The sequence below is a fragment of the Anguilla rostrata genome, chromosome 1, assembly GCF_018555375.3.
Source record: "Anguilla rostrata isolate EN2019 chromosome 1, ASM1855537v3, whole genome shotgun sequence".
Lineage (NCBI taxonomy): Eukaryota > Metazoa > Chordata > Actinopteri > Anguilliformes > Anguillidae > Anguilla > Anguilla rostrata.
Window position 1 is genome coordinate 2,847,183 of NC_057933.1, and position 14,893 is coordinate 2,862,075.

At 47.5% G+C, this 14,893-nt stretch overlaps 1 protein-coding gene across 5 annotated transcripts; it reads left to right on the forward strand.

The window, feature by feature from the left end:
- Positions 1-330: 330 nt before the first annotated feature.
- mrps15 (mitochondrial ribosomal protein S15) lies at positions 331-10,924 on the forward strand. 5 transcript variants are annotated; one of them, XM_064348401.1, is made up of 8 exons: positions 331-672; positions 6,087-6,143; positions 6,416-6,566; positions 7,229-7,277; positions 7,454-7,538; positions 8,269-8,339; positions 9,276-9,467; positions 10,474-10,924. In XM_064348401.1, exons 1-8 carry the CDS (start codon positions 498-500, stop codon positions 10,594-10,596), a joined length of 903 nt encoding a protein of 300 aa, XP_064204471.1. In that variant the 5' UTR covers positions 331-497; the 3' UTR covers positions 10,597-10,924. The 5 variants fall into 5 exon arrangements, with proteins under 5 accessions (XP_064204471.1, XP_064204387.1, XP_064204541.1 ...); XM_064348317.1 differs by having other exon boundaries at positions 333-672; positions 6,084-6,143; XM_064348471.1 differs by having other exon boundaries at positions 336-672; positions 6,084-6,143; positions 8,269-8,327.
- Positions 10,925-14,893: the final 3,969 nt, after the last annotated feature.

Below are 14,893 nucleotides of genomic sequence, written 5' to 3' on the forward strand. Positions count from 1 at the left end.
AAAATGACAACATTACAAAATGTCCCTTTAAAATGTCCGCAAATACGTATTATGAACATACGCTGCTGAAAAAAATGTGCTTTTGTATCCTATTGGTAGGCTACTATGCCTAGAGTTTCTGGATTTACTTCGAACGAGAACACGGTTCAGCAATCGCCTATCTGGACATGCAGAAGACCTTCTGACATTTCCTTCCATTCGGTGAATTACTTCTTCAGATTATAATTACAGCACATCATAAACATTATTGGTATGATTGAGGCTGTCACTTCTGTCCGCCAGCTACCTACAGAGAGCAGATCTGGAATTGATTCATATTCCTTGAGACCGTGACACACGCCTGTCTGTTCCTGCTAGTAATGTCTAGTAAAAATGGCGAGCCCCTTGTGAGAAAGAGACATGACATTCTTGAAATCACACACACGTATCTGCGAATTAAAATAAGATAGCCAACAAAATAGATAATAGTATTCGCACAATATAGGCTTTGTATCAGGATGTTTGTAAGATGCGCTCTGAAATCCGCGTCTTTTGCTGCGCGTGAGAGCTGCGTGGTGTCTGGTGGGAAGCAAACCTGTTCGGCACTTGTGTCAAAACATGTTCGTCCCGCTGTGCGACCTTTATCAACTAATATCAGTGACAGGTGGGCTTCAAACGCTGAAGAGCTGAAAGGTGAGTCTAACTTGTTCAGAATACGAAGTTTTTCCGGTTAACGAAAATCGGGGAACGTCCTTGTCCTTCATATCATGTTAGCTGGTTAGCTGACTGGCTGGCGTTAGTAGCTAATAGCTAGCTAGGTAATGATGGCTAATGCTTGCGAGCTTGTAACACGACTGTGCAAATTTGTTTGAAAACATAAGTCGAATTTTTTCAGAGCCACGTTTCATTATTAACAATCACTACACCGATTCATAGATAAGTATCCATATTAGCCTGTCACGGTAGCCGGATCTCTCACATACTTTAACACTATATTAAAGATTATATCGCACTGAAATTCTCTCACGAGTAATCAAGTGTAACGTTATTCTTTTAGGATTCTCTCCGTTTTCTCGAGTCCCCGCAACTCAAAAACAGTATCCTGGAGATGGGATTGGTAGACCAGTTCTGGTAGCAAAAAACTGTTAATTTCGCCCATCTAGAACATAAGAACATAGGAATACACAATTAGGAGAACAGGCCATTCAGCCCATCTAGAACATACACTATATGACCAAAAGTATCTGTACACCCCTTGGACTGGGGCTGTTTTTCATGGTTTGGGCTACGCTCTTTAGCTCCAGTGAAATGAAATCTAAATACATTCAAATTCTAGACAAATTATAGGTATTTCCCAAACAGTTTGGGCAAGACTCTTTCCTTTTTCAGCATAACAGTACCCCTGGGCACGCAGCGAGGTCCATATAGAAATGATTTTGAATGCTGTGGAAAAACTTGACTGGCCTACACAGTGCCCTGAACTCAACCCCATCCAACACCTTTGGGATCACTTGGAAAGCCAACTGTGAGCCAGGCCTAATTGCTCAATCTGTGCACAACCTCACTAATGCTCTTCTGGCTGAATGGAAGCAAATCCCTGTAGCAATGCTACAATATCTAACTTAAAGCCTTCCCAGAAGAGTGGAGGTTGTTATAGCAGCAAAGGGTGGACCAACTCCACATCAGTGCCCATAATTTTTGGATGAGATGTTGGATGTCAGGCCATCCTTTTGACCATGTAGTGTAAGAACATAAGAATACATAAAGAGGAGAACAGGCCATTCAACCCATCTAGAACACAGGAATATATTCAGTTCATTTAAGGTTGCCAGTTACCTACAGCCTACAGCAGTGGTCTCCAACCCTGGTCATGGAGAGCTACAGGGTCTGCTGGTTTTCATAGTGACTCTGCACTTCATGAATCAATTAGAGCAGTTGATTACACAGTTAACTCACCTGGTGTCTTGGGTCTCAATTGGGTGCTGATTTTAAGGGGAAAACAAAAACCAGCAGACCCTGTAGCTGTCCAGGACCAGGGTCGGAGACCGCTGGACTAGAGAGTATCGAGCACTGCATCAAGCCTGGACGTGAACTCGCAGAGAATCTCTGCCTGTGCTGTGTGACCTGGCCAGATTTTCCACACGTTATTAATGTATTTCCTCGCTTGACAATATTCATAAATGTAAGCGCATGCAAGTGTATAATTTCGATGTCCTCACTAAGTGCTTCTGTGTAGATTCATATAAACGTAACTCCTCCAAAATTCTGTGGAAGGGCGAGGGGACAGAGCAAAGTGGCCAGTTCTGAGAGTGCAGGTTATAAGAACACGTCTTTCAATTAAAGGCAATTCAAATGTCCAGGCAGTTACCCTATGTTGCCTTTGTAAATAGAAATGAGCCAGTGAAACCACTTGTGGTCTTGTAAAAAGGTCATGCCTGTCCTTTCATACAGATGACAGAGACGTGTGAGGGATTTAGCATTTAAAGTAAAACTTAAAGCTCCTTGGTAGACTGTGTCTGTAGTCTGAAGAGTGTTAGCAGAGGCATGCATTTGAAGAATATCACCATAGTCAATCACAGGGATTACATGCAGTTACAACCTGTCTTTTTCTTGTGACAAAATTAAAACACGACTTATTTCTAAATTAAAAACCCAATTTAACCTTAAACTTAAATTTTTTATTTTATTTTATTTTATTTTTGAACAATTGAATCAATGTGATTTATATAAACAGTAAAAAGACTGGACCAAGACTAGATCCTTGGGGAACTCCTCGGAAAATGAACTTGGAGGATGATTTCTGACCATCAGAAAGAACGCTGTCCTGTCTGACATAGTTTTCAAACCAGCCTACTGCTTTGTCCAATGATGTGGAGCCTGTTCATCATAATTGCGTGGTACACGGTGTCAAACGCTTTGGGTAAATTAAAAAAAAACTGTGTAGTTGAGTGTCAAACGTTTTTGTGTTTAAATTGCACAAACATTTTGAAACTGTTGCTGCTTGTATTCTCACACCCACATTTTAATGGTGTTAGCAGAGTGGCAGTTTTTTTTAACAGAGATGCTTCAGGAAGACTAAACCACAGGAAGACAGGGGTGGGCAACAGTGACAGCTGGGAGTGCGACACTGATGTTGTGCACTTGTACATTATGTCTTTGGTGTCTTTGCTCGTTTTGAGTGCGCTAATTTGCAACACCTGATTCTACTAATTAGCAGCTCAACAAGATCTCTAGCTGTTGAGTGAGGTGTGTTTTGTTAGGGTTGGAGTGAAAACCTTCAGCATGGTAGATCTTCGGAAACAGGGTTGGGCAGCCCTGCTCTAGCCATTGAGTGAGGTGTGCTTTGTTAGGGTTGGAGTGAAACCCTACAGGACGGTAGATCTCCAGGAGCAGCGTCAGCCAGCCCTGGTATAGGCTATGTTGCAGAGTTGCTTAGCTGTCATGTGGCTGGCTGTGCATTTGAAAGTCAGAAGGATCTTTCACATTCTGGTGGCCCTTGTTGCCTTTCAGTATATTTCTTCTCGAAGTGCTTATGATGTACGACAGTCATAAAACTCAGAAGCTATTCAAATATGAATTGCTGGTATTTTTAATTTCCTTCGTGGTTATGGCTGCAGATTCATATTGAGTCGGCTGTGAATCATCACCAGCGGTGTGGCAACACGTCTGTCACAAACTCATTTTGGGAGGAAATGGCCTTTTTTTTGACAGAAGGATGTGTGTTGCAATGGAACATTTCAGCCAAAACACTAAAAAAAAAGGAACAAAAAAGAAAAAATTGGCATGCTTTGTGAATGGAAAAGAGCGACGGAGGTAGAGTGTGGTGGGAAGGAGATCGTTTTGAGTGCGCTCCTGCGAGAGGATGTGGGGAACGCGTCGTTTCCCCCGCCTCCTCACCTCAGCGCTAACGTCAGCTGCTGCTTTTTCTCACCGCAGCGAAGCAGAGCTCAAAGCCCACAGTCGGCTAGCTCACCCCCCACAGCCGGCTAGCTCACCCCCCCCCACAGCCGGCTAGCTCACCCCTCCACAGCCAGCTAGCTCTCCCCTCCACAGCCGGCTAGCTCACCCCTCCACAGCCGGCTAGCTCACCCCTCCACAGCCGCTACTCACCCCTCCACAGCCGGCTAGCTCACCCCTCACAGCCGGCTAGCTCACCCTCCACAGCCGGCTAGCTCACCCTCCACAGCCGGCTAGCTCACCCTCCACAGCCGGCTAGCTCACCCTCCACGGCCGGCTAGCTCACCCCCCACAGCCGGCTAGCTCACCCCCCACAGCCGGCCAGCTCACCCCCACACAGCCAGCTAGCTCACCCTCCACAGCGGCTAGCTCACCTCCCCCACAGCCGGCTAGCTCACCCCTCCACAGCGCTAGCTCACCCCCCACAGCCGGCTAGCTCACCCTCCACAGCCAGCTAGCTCACCCTCCACAGCCGGCTAGCTCACTCCCCACAGCCGGCTAGCTCACCCTCCACAGCCGGCTAGCTCACCCCCCACAGCCGGCTAGCTCACCCCTCCACAGCCGGCTAGCTCACCCCCCACAGCCGGCTAGCTCACCCCCCACAGCCGGCCAGCTCACCCCCACACAGCCAGCTAGCTCACCCCTCCACAGCCGGCTAGCTCACCCCCCCACAGCCGGCTAGCTCACCCCTCCACAGCCGGCTAGCTCACCCCCCCACAGCCGGCTAGCTCACCCCCCACAGCCGGCTAGCTCACCCCTCCACAGCCGGCTAGCTCACCCCCCCACAGCCGGCTAGCTCACCCCCCCACATCCGGCTAGCTCACCCCCCACATCCGGCTAGCTCACCTTCCACATCCAGCTAGCTCACCCCCCCACAGCCGGCTAGCTCACCCCCCACACAGCCGGCTAGCTCACCCCCCACAGCCGGCTAGCTCACCCCCCCACAGCCGGCTAGCTCACCCCTCCTCAGTCGGCTAGCTCACCCCCACACAGCCGGCTAGGTCACCCCCCCCCCACAGCCGGCTAGCTCACCCCCCACAGCCGGCTAGCTCACCCTCCTCAGTCGGCTAGCTCACCCCCCACAGCGCTAGGTCCCCCCCCACAGCCGGCTAGCTCACCTTCCCACAGCCAACTAGCTCACCCCTCCTCAGTCCGCTAGCTCAACCCCCCCCCCCCCCCACAGCCTGAAAGAACCTGTTTATTTAGGTTTGCTCTTTCTGTTTCCTGTGGGCCAGAAGAGACCCACACACAAATTTAGAGTCATTTTCCATTCTTCTTTATTTGATCTTCCACCTCAAATACCAGGGTGCTGTTTGTCAGTTGTCTTTTGAAAAGCGTGAATCTGTTGTTTTAATTAGGGTTACATGAGAGTCAGGGTTTCAGTGTTTTCATCAGTGAAGGAAAATGTGTAGTTTTAACAGTTATTGTTGGGTTTGTCACTACTTTGTATGCAACTGATGATTTTTGTGTCATTCCCAAACCTTGAGGAAGGCAGGAGCTGGAACATAATCGTGAAATTATAATGAATAAATGTATGAAATATGGAAAAAAATACAAAAACAAACTATAAACTTGTCTTGTACAATGTCTTTTGACCAATTATCATCACTTCCATCGTGACTGGTACCAGTAGACGAACACACCCTACAGAAGCACTGGGGTAGTGTTCTGTTCTGCTTTCCCTCATATTTAATGGGAGAGTACACACCCTATTAGCATGCCATTGCCATCTCATCACTGAGTGCTAGTATAGACGGTAAGGTAGTGGCACAAATGATCCAAAAAATGATTTTTTTCCTTCTTTGAATTATTTAAGGAAAGTAGAGAAAATAGTCACACTTATTTCAAGGTCAGTATTATCCGGTCTAGTCCAGTCCTGAAGGAGGGCTTGACTGCACCCGCTTACTGGAATTGAGTGACTGGATTCTTCATGTGTACATTTTGGCGAGCGGCATTTCCTGTGTGGCTCAACAGACAGACGTGCAGGTGTCCGGCTGACCAGCAGGGCTCGCTGGTGTGCGATAAGATGCTTTTCTCCCAGCTGACTGAAGCTGTCCCGTCCTGGGGGAGATGCTGGGGCCCTGGCCTGGTCTGGACTCCATACCTGTCCCTGGCTTCTTTACTCTCTCATGACTCTGTTCCTCCAGCAGGTGGGCGGAGCTTGTCTGTCCAGCCAGTGAGGAGCTATGCAGAAGCTGGAAAAAAAGGTGTGTCCTTCCTGATGGTTACCATGCCAACATCCCAGAATTCCGGTTTCCTAAATACATACTCTTTAGATCTTGCTGTCGGATTTCAGCATCACTCAGTTTAAGGTCACTCAGCCCGAATTGCATAAATTGAGAGTTTGTTGAAAAAACAATAATAAAATTATATTAGAAAATAATAAAAGTTGTGTGATGCAAACTGAAGACTGTAGGTTTTTGAGGCTCAAAGATAGTCAGGGATTTTATGATGTTGATTTTCTTTATTTTATTTCAAGATGCTCGTCAGAGTCAGCTGGACGACCTGCCTGCAGCCATGCTGAAGAAGGAGTACGCTGCAGTCCCTCAGGCGCAGATGTATGTCCGGCTGCACAGACTGCGCAGACCGTCTCTTCACTCGTTCACTTCTCATCTCTCGCCCCCAGTATGGTGGGGAAAATGGAAGAACAAGCGTTTACCCTGAGGGGGAAAAGATAATGTTGAGATGATTGCATATCTCTATAGCGTAGTATATTTGTTGGGTGATAATATCCTTATCTGGAGGTAATGACTTGCGTATTTCTTGAGACAGCTGAATATTGTGAGAGAGAGGCTTGAGGGTACAACCTAGCATCTCAAAGGATTAACGTCCTTATTGTGAAATAATGACTTACGCCAGCAGCATCACTCCCTCAAAATAATAAACGGTTCCATTGAAGTGTAAGCCATTGTCACCGAGCCGTGCCAACAAGCTCAGCTTTTGCACCCAGAGTCTCTCTGCTTATATATATATGTGGTGACATAGCTCAGGAGGTAAGACCGATTGTCTGGCAGTCGGAGGGTTGCCGGTTCAAACCCTGCCCTGGGCGTGTCAAAGTGTCCTTGAGCAAGACACCTAACCCCTAACTGCTCTGGTGAATGAGAGGCATCAATTGTAAAGCGCTTTGGATAAAAGCGCTATATAAATGCAGTCCATTTATATGTTGAGTCATTTTGCCCAAGTTCCATTACAGCTACTGTCGGGCTGAACTGCAATATCAGCCCAGAATGTCTTCAGATCCTCTGCCACACGTCGTTTGCTCACTTCAGTTTACATTGAATCCTGTTTGCAGGACGGATGATGTGGTCAGAAGGCTTTTAACCTTGGACCTGGCGAGCCATGTAAGTCCTGTAGTTACTCAGTAGTCTTCCCTCCCTGTTCTTTCTGCTACTGTTTCTGTTAACTTCCACAACCTGAACGCACCTGTGAATATGCTCTATCTCCTTTGTTTGGGGCTGAAACGGCCATTGTGTGCGAATATGTGCCCAGATGAGCTATTTTTCCGTTCTCTCCGCAGAAGGAGAAACTGCGTCTGAAGGAGGAGCAGCTGGTGGCTAAAGTCCGTCTGCACGAGAACGACAGCAGCTCGCTCGCGGTGAAGGGTACGTTCCCGTTCGCCAGCGGAGAGTAAACGAGGAAGCGCCGCATTGCGAGGAAGAGACGCCTGCCGCCAGTCGGCCTGTAGCCGATAGCTGTACCGCCTCCTAGTGGCGGGCTGAAGACCCACCTCTTCAGACTGCACCTTGGTTCCCTTCCCATCCCCACCCCATAATACTCTCTCCTTTTGTACCCTTGTATTTGCATGATTATAGGTATTTTTTTTACAGTTTTATGCTTAGTGTCTTTGGGCTTATTATAGATTTAGTCTGCGTGTATTTCGTATTTGTGTTTTGATGCTTAGTTAGCGTAGTTAGCTTGCTGTTGGCGATGTTGCATCTTTTGTGATGCTCCATCTTCCAAAAGCACTTGCGTTAGTGCTTCAATGTCGTTGCTGAGCTGGGGGTGTTGGTAGCCAGGTCTGGTGCTATTCCTCGTATTGAATCGGGTGAATGCAGTTGTGTTTCTCCTGCACTGTATGGGGGCGACATAGCTCAGGAGGTAAGACCGATTGTCTGGCAGTCGGAGGGTTTCCGGTTCAAACCCCGCCCTGGGCGTGTTGAAGTGTCCTTGAGCAAGACACCTAACCCCTAACTGCTCTGGCGAATGAGAGGCATCAATTGTAAAGCGCTTTGGATAAAAGCGCTATATAAATGCAGTCCATTTATGTTGGGGAAGAGCTAACAGAACATAATGTAATGTACGGTAATGCGATGTGCGTCTGCTTTCTTTCAGTGGCCGTTCTGACAGCTAGAATCCGAAACTATCAGGAGCACTTGCAGCAGCACCCGAAGGTGAGGACTGAGGTGAAAACCACAGCCAGTCTCTCTTTCACATTGAGTCCCGTCCAAAAAAAAAAGCAGCTTGTGCTCGTGCTAGCTTTGTGAACAGGGCAGACTGTGCGTTACTCATGACTGTGTCACAAGGTGACTCCATTTCAGATACATCAGCAAACGGACGGGAGCCCTGTGCCAATTCATCTGAATGAGTTTCCTTCCCAGTAATGCTACCCATTCAGTGACTTTTCAGGGTCACATTATCCCTGAAATGTTCTAGATGTTAGGACTAGGTGTCACAGATTCTGAAGGTAACTGGCAACTGTTAGCCTGCTGTTAACATGACAAGTAATGTAGGGATTTTGAGTCCAATTGTTGAGCTCAGTATCTCATTAAATAAGCTTTAAACATGCGTGAAAAGCTAATCCATGGAAAATCCGGAATGGCTGATATACTAGTGGGCTTGGCTAGGAATTGTCATGCTGCCAAGTCCGCTTGTATAATTTGTTCCTGGAGATTTTCGTTTGAATTCTTAAATTGTCGTGTTCGATGTGTCAGAGTGATGGCAGAGTGACATAACGGTTCAGGGACGGTTTTGGCAGCTATCGGGGTTGCGGGTGCGAATCCCAGGTATGAATGACACTGCCACTTTACCCTTGAGAAAAGACCTGATTCTCTATTGCTTAAATGGATTATACATCCAAGAAAATGAAAAAAACATTAGTTGTGTCACTTGCTCGGTGATTGAAATGTAGAAGTGTTCATCTGGCAGTGTAGCGTAGTGGTTAGAGGACTGTGCTCCTAAGGGGTTGCGTGCTTGACTCCCAGGGGAGGCACTTCAGCTAAATTGCATGAGTGAATTTCCATCTGTTTCTCCCGCGAGGTAAATCACTGTGGATTAGGGCGTCCGCTAAATGAATGTAATGTAACGCGTGAGAACCCTCTGGCGGGTTTTTTTTGCGGCAGGACAAGGCCAACAAGCGGCGGATGCTGATGAGCGTGGACCGCAGGAAGAAGATGCTGAAGAACCTGCGGAGCACGCGGTACGACGTGTTCGAGAGCGTCTGCACGCAGCTCGGGATCGCCTACGCCTTCCCCCCGGAGTACTACAGACGCGTCACCCACCGCTGGCTCGCCAAGAAGGCCCTCTGCATCCGGGTACGGGCCGCCACAACCTCCCCTCCCCGAACCTTCCCGCTCCCACCCACCTCAGAATCCCCCCTGTGCCACTCAACCACAGATTACCAGCCCTATGACTTTGACCTGTGAAACATGCTTACCATCTGATTTGGGGGTCAACCCTGTTGACTGGTGAAGGGGATCTTTCGACCTGGGGTCCTCAACTGTGGTCCTGTTGAGCCACAGGGTCTGCTGTGGTCCCAAACCTTGGTCCCAGAGAGCCACAGGGTCTGCTGGTTTTATTAAAGCTGTTTATTAGAGATGACTTGTCTCACCTTGTTTCTTGGGAATTGGTTGCGAAGGTGGCTCGTTAGCTCGTTAAGTGGCTGGTTAGCTTGTTAAGTGGCTGTTTGGCTCGTTAAGTGGCTGGTTAGCTTGTTAAGTGGCTTGTTAGCTCGTTAAGTGGCTGGTTGGCTCGTTAAGTGGCTGGTTAGCTTGTTAAGTGGCTGGTTGGCTCGTTAAGTGGCTCGTTAGCTCGTTAAGTGGCTGGTTGGCTCGTTAAGTGGCTGGTTGGCTCGTTAAGTGGCTGGTTGGCTCGTTAAGTGGCTGGTTAGCTTGTTAAGTGGCTGGTTGGCTCGTTAAGTGGCTCGTTGGCTTGTTAAGTGGCTGGTTGGCTCGTTAAGTGGCTGGTTGGCTCGTTAAGTGGCTGGTTAGCTTGTTAAGTGGCTGGTTGGCTCGTTAAGTGGCTGGTTAGCTTGTTAAGTGGCTGGTTGGCTCGTTAAGTGGCTCGTTGGCTTGTTAAGTGGCTGGTTGGCTCGTTAAGTGGCTCGTTGGCTTGTTAAGTGGCTGGTTGGCTCGTTAAGTGGCTGGTTAGCTTGTTAAGTGGCTGGTTGGCTCGTTAAGTGGCTGGTTAGCTTGTTAAGTGGCTGGTTGGCTCGTTAAGTGGCTCGTTGGCTCGTATAGTGGTTGGTTGCCTCATTTAGTGGTTGGTTGACTTTGGCGGCTTTGGGAACTGCTGTCCTAAGGAGCCTCTTTCTCCCGCCAGGTTTTCAACGAGCTTCAGAAAAGGCGCAAGGAGCACAGACGCATGATGGCGGAGGCCGCCGGCGGAGCCAAGGCAGAAGCAGCCGATAAGGCTTCCACCGATGTCCAGGGGAGAGCAGCATAGGGATGGATGCCCCGGGAATCTGAATCGATTAGTCATGCCTGGTCACCACAGCACCATTGGGAATCTGAAAAATGCACTGCCTGAGCTGTTCATGATGTTCTTCTGACAGGATAAATGACACATTAGGCCTTTTTTTCCCCGGCTAAGATTTTTTGCAGGAGCAGAGCAAGTATCGGTCTTGTTTTTTTAACAAGGCAGCCATTGGCACGTAATTATTTGGCCTGTCCAGGGTGACCATGCACATCATCCCATGGACACATTCACACATTATACAAATCTATTGTACATGACATTAATAATAAAGAATAAAAATGTAAAAAACTTAAAACGCCATTCTCTGGTTTTTCTTTGAGTCTAGAGCATTGATACTGAAATCTGGCCCTCAAATCCTGGTTTTCTTTTCTCCCAGGTAAAGGGAGGGTGCAAAACCAGCGGTTCTCTGCCCTTGAAGACCATGATTTGAGTAACAGGCAGGTTTAACTCCAGTCCTGGAGGGCCGCAGTGTCTGCAGGTTTAACTCCAGTCCCGGAGGGCCGCAGGGTCTGCAGGTTTAACTTCAGTCCTGGAGGGCCGCAGGGTCTGCGGTTTAACTTCAGTCCTGGAGGCCGCAGGGTCTGCAGGTTTAACTCCAGTACTGGAGGGCCGCAGGGGGTCTGCAGGTTTAACTCCAGTCCTGGAGGGCCGCAGGGGCTGCAGGTTTAACTCCAGTCCTGGAGGGCCGCAGGGGGTCTGCAGGTTTAACTCCAGTCCTGGAGGGCCTGGTCTGCAGGTTTAACTCCAGTCCTGGAGGCCGCAGGGTCTGCAGGTTTCTCACAGTCCGGACAAGTGGTTCATTTAATTTCACTGATGGAGGTCTAGTTAACTCCATCACCGCACTTGGTTACTCAGTCCTTGGAGGGCCAGCTGATCTGCAGGAACTCCAACCCGCCAGTGTCTGAGGCTTTAACTCCAGTCCTGGAGGGCCGCAGTGTCTGCAGGTTTAACTCCAGTCCCGGAGGGCCGCAGGGTCTGCAGGTTTAACTTCAGTCCTGGAGGGCCGCAGGGTCTGCAGGTTTAACTTCAGTCCTGGAGGGCCGCAGGGTCTGCAGGTTTAACTCCAGTCCTGGAGGGCCGCAGCGTCTGCAGGTTTAACTCCAGTCCTGGAGGGCCGCAGGGTCTGCAGGTTTAACTCCAGTCCTGGAGGGCCGCAGTGTCTGCAGGTTTAACTCCAGTCCTGGAGGGCCGCAGGGTCTGCAGGTTTAACTCCAGTCCTGGAGGGCCGCAGGGTCTGCAGGTTTAACTCCAGTCCTGGAGGGCCGCAGCGTCTGCAGGTTTAACTCCAGTCCTGGAGGGGGCGCTGTGTCTGCAGGTTTAACTCCAGTCCTGGAAGGCCGCAGGGTCTGCAGGTTTTCACATTGTTTTCGGCACAAGTGGTTCATTTAAGTCACTGATTGGCTTAGAAATCCACACGCCTTGTTCTCAAGGCCTTAATTGGCAGCTGATTGAACAGAAACCACAAAAACCCCACAGACACTGCGGCCCCCTGGGACTTTAGTTCTGACCCCTGGTCTGGAGTGTTGTGAGAAATGTCACTGGAGTTCATTAGTGATTTGTTGTCACACTTGCACGTAGATTAGGGTATATCTTTTTACAGATGTAATGCTGAGATGAATTTAAGGACAGTGCTATCATTTTCACATTACTGATGTTCTAGAAGATGCCTTAAAGTGGCAGTTTGCTATACAGGCTGCTTTGGACTGTCATGTGATGTGTGTTTTACTGCGTTAAACCTTGAACCTGTGAATGGCCCTACACCGGCCCTTATAACGCCAGCAGGCTTTTGGAAACTTCTGGAAATATCTAAAATATCTTGCAAAACAGTCTGGGCCAATCACAAACATACACTAAAACTGAAATCAATTTTTTTAACTGCCTAAAGGGAACTATCTTGCTGTTAAATGGATTGGCGGTCACGGGTTGGGGAAACGCATGACTCGACGATCTGTGCCTGAGGCCGGGACAGACGTGCAAGCATCATGATTCTCAGAACCCGCTCACAGGTTTCGCTGTGCTTTAATGATGCAATTTGGAGTGCATGCTCTTTGATGATCTCATGCGTTTGATCAACTCATCACTCCTTTCTCACTACTGCACTAACACCCCCCCTCCCCCCTCACACACACACACACATTTTAGTTTCTTATAACAGTATCCATTAATCGCAGCCCTAGATAACAAAGTAGACTAAAAATACTTAAAGATTAGTTCAGTCAGCTAATTTTTGGGAGGAGGAACAATGACGAAAATTAGTTAGGAGGTAAATTTTCCACTGATAGCTTGAGGTTTTTTGTTTTGTTGGTACAGTCATTGGGATGAGGAACAGCTTGCTGGGAGATGTAGTACAGGCAGAGATCTCCAGGTGTTTCGAGCTCAGGGTCGGACACGGCTGGATGCTCGGCAGCTGCTGAAATGACCAGCTTAGATGGGTTAAATAACCTGCTTTCACTGCCATCCTGTTTACTTTACTTTATTCAGTTTATTTATACAGGGACAGTGCTCATTAATAAACATTTCTGTAAATGTGCTAGTTTAGCCAGCATGGCTAATTTTCAACTGTAGTCCCTGGGCAGGTACATTAAAAACAACAAATACAAAATACAAATTCAGACATAATATAAATACTGTTCTCACGACTATCAGAAAAGGAACACTTTTATGCTGTTCATTGCAACGTGCGAGGTGACACGCTAGAATGATCTGAATGACTTGTTCTGGTTATTAAGTTGTGTGTGTGTGTGTGTGAGTGTGAGAAAAGAAACAGTGTGCACCCGTGACAGATGCTGTGTGGCTTTGACGGCTTTGACGTGTGTCTCAACTTCCTGTTGATAGGGCTGATTCCGATCTGAAGGAGGTCAGAGCGACAGATGCGGTTGGTAAGTAAAGGCTTCTCTCTTCCCGAGCTCGCCGTTCGCGACATTTATTTCTTCCTTTTCAAGGCACAACTTTAGCGTTTGTTCTGTTGCACGTTAGCACAGAGGGCATTTACAGGGACATTTGCAAAGCTGCCGAAGCTTTTGACAACATCGTTTTCCATGTGAGAAGGTAGGAGACTTTTTTTTCCCCCCACTTCTCAGCAGTGGTGGGATTCAAAACATGCAATGTCTGTTCTGTCTGAGTATTACTGTACATCAATGAAAAATGTGTTATTTCTTTAAAAAAAAATGTTTTAACTGAATTTGTAAAAGATATACTGTGCTTTTACAGCAAGTTACAGCAAAGAATTGTATGTCTGTGAAGAATCTGTATATTAGGTACAGTTCTAACCACTTCTGAAATAGCCTAATAGTGTTCTTCTGAAGTAGCCTAATTCTTTGTACTAAGGTGCTTGGTGTTCTAATGCACAGGAGCACTCTTAGCCCTGTGTGAGCTTTGGGTGCAGCGTAACTGATGAGATGCGATGGCGAAACTAAGCTGTGAAAGTTAGCTTGTTGCAACGGCAGCGCTGAACAGGCGAACAGGGCACCTCCACTTCCTGAAGCCTGCAGAATCAGCAGTGGGCCACATCCGACCTCAGTTTTATTAGCCCTATTGCGTGCAGCAAGAAGTGCGATCTGATCAAGTGCTACGACAGAAGCATTGCACATATTTCAATCTGAAATAAAGCATTTATAGTCTGGTTGTGTTGCGGCCCCTCTGAGCCTACAGACTGCATTTCCTAAGCGAAGCGGCTGTGTTTAATGTTTGAGCGTGAATTCTGTCACGTGCACAGACTTTAGCAATGTGACTGTTCAACAGCTGCTAGAACAAACGGCCTTCAGTATGAACATCAGTGAATAGCCTTGCTCTGAAATTAGTATCTGAGCTAATTGCATATGTGGTGAAAAAAAATTAAGCTGTGACATTAGTAGTATGAAAAAAAACTGTGTGAAATATTGTGTAGTTACCATCATTTCAGTTATATACAGTGAATTATGTCTAATATTATATTTAAGACATTTAGCAGACACTCTTATGCAGAGCAGCTACCCCAGATTACATTCTTTACACACAGTGCATTTATACAGTTGGATATTGACTGAAGCATTCAGGCTAAGTGGCTTGCTCAAGGGCACAACAGCTGGGAATTGAACCTGCAACCTTGGAGGCGCAAGTTCTTCCCTCATCTGCTTTCTTCTTCATTTTCTCACATCCATTTTTTCAGGAGCAGAGTAATTCTTTTTATTTTTGTTGCCATAATAACCAAACCCTGTGAAACAGGCAAACACTGCCTAGTCATTATTCAACTTGCTCGGAGTGGAGATGACATGTCAACCTACAG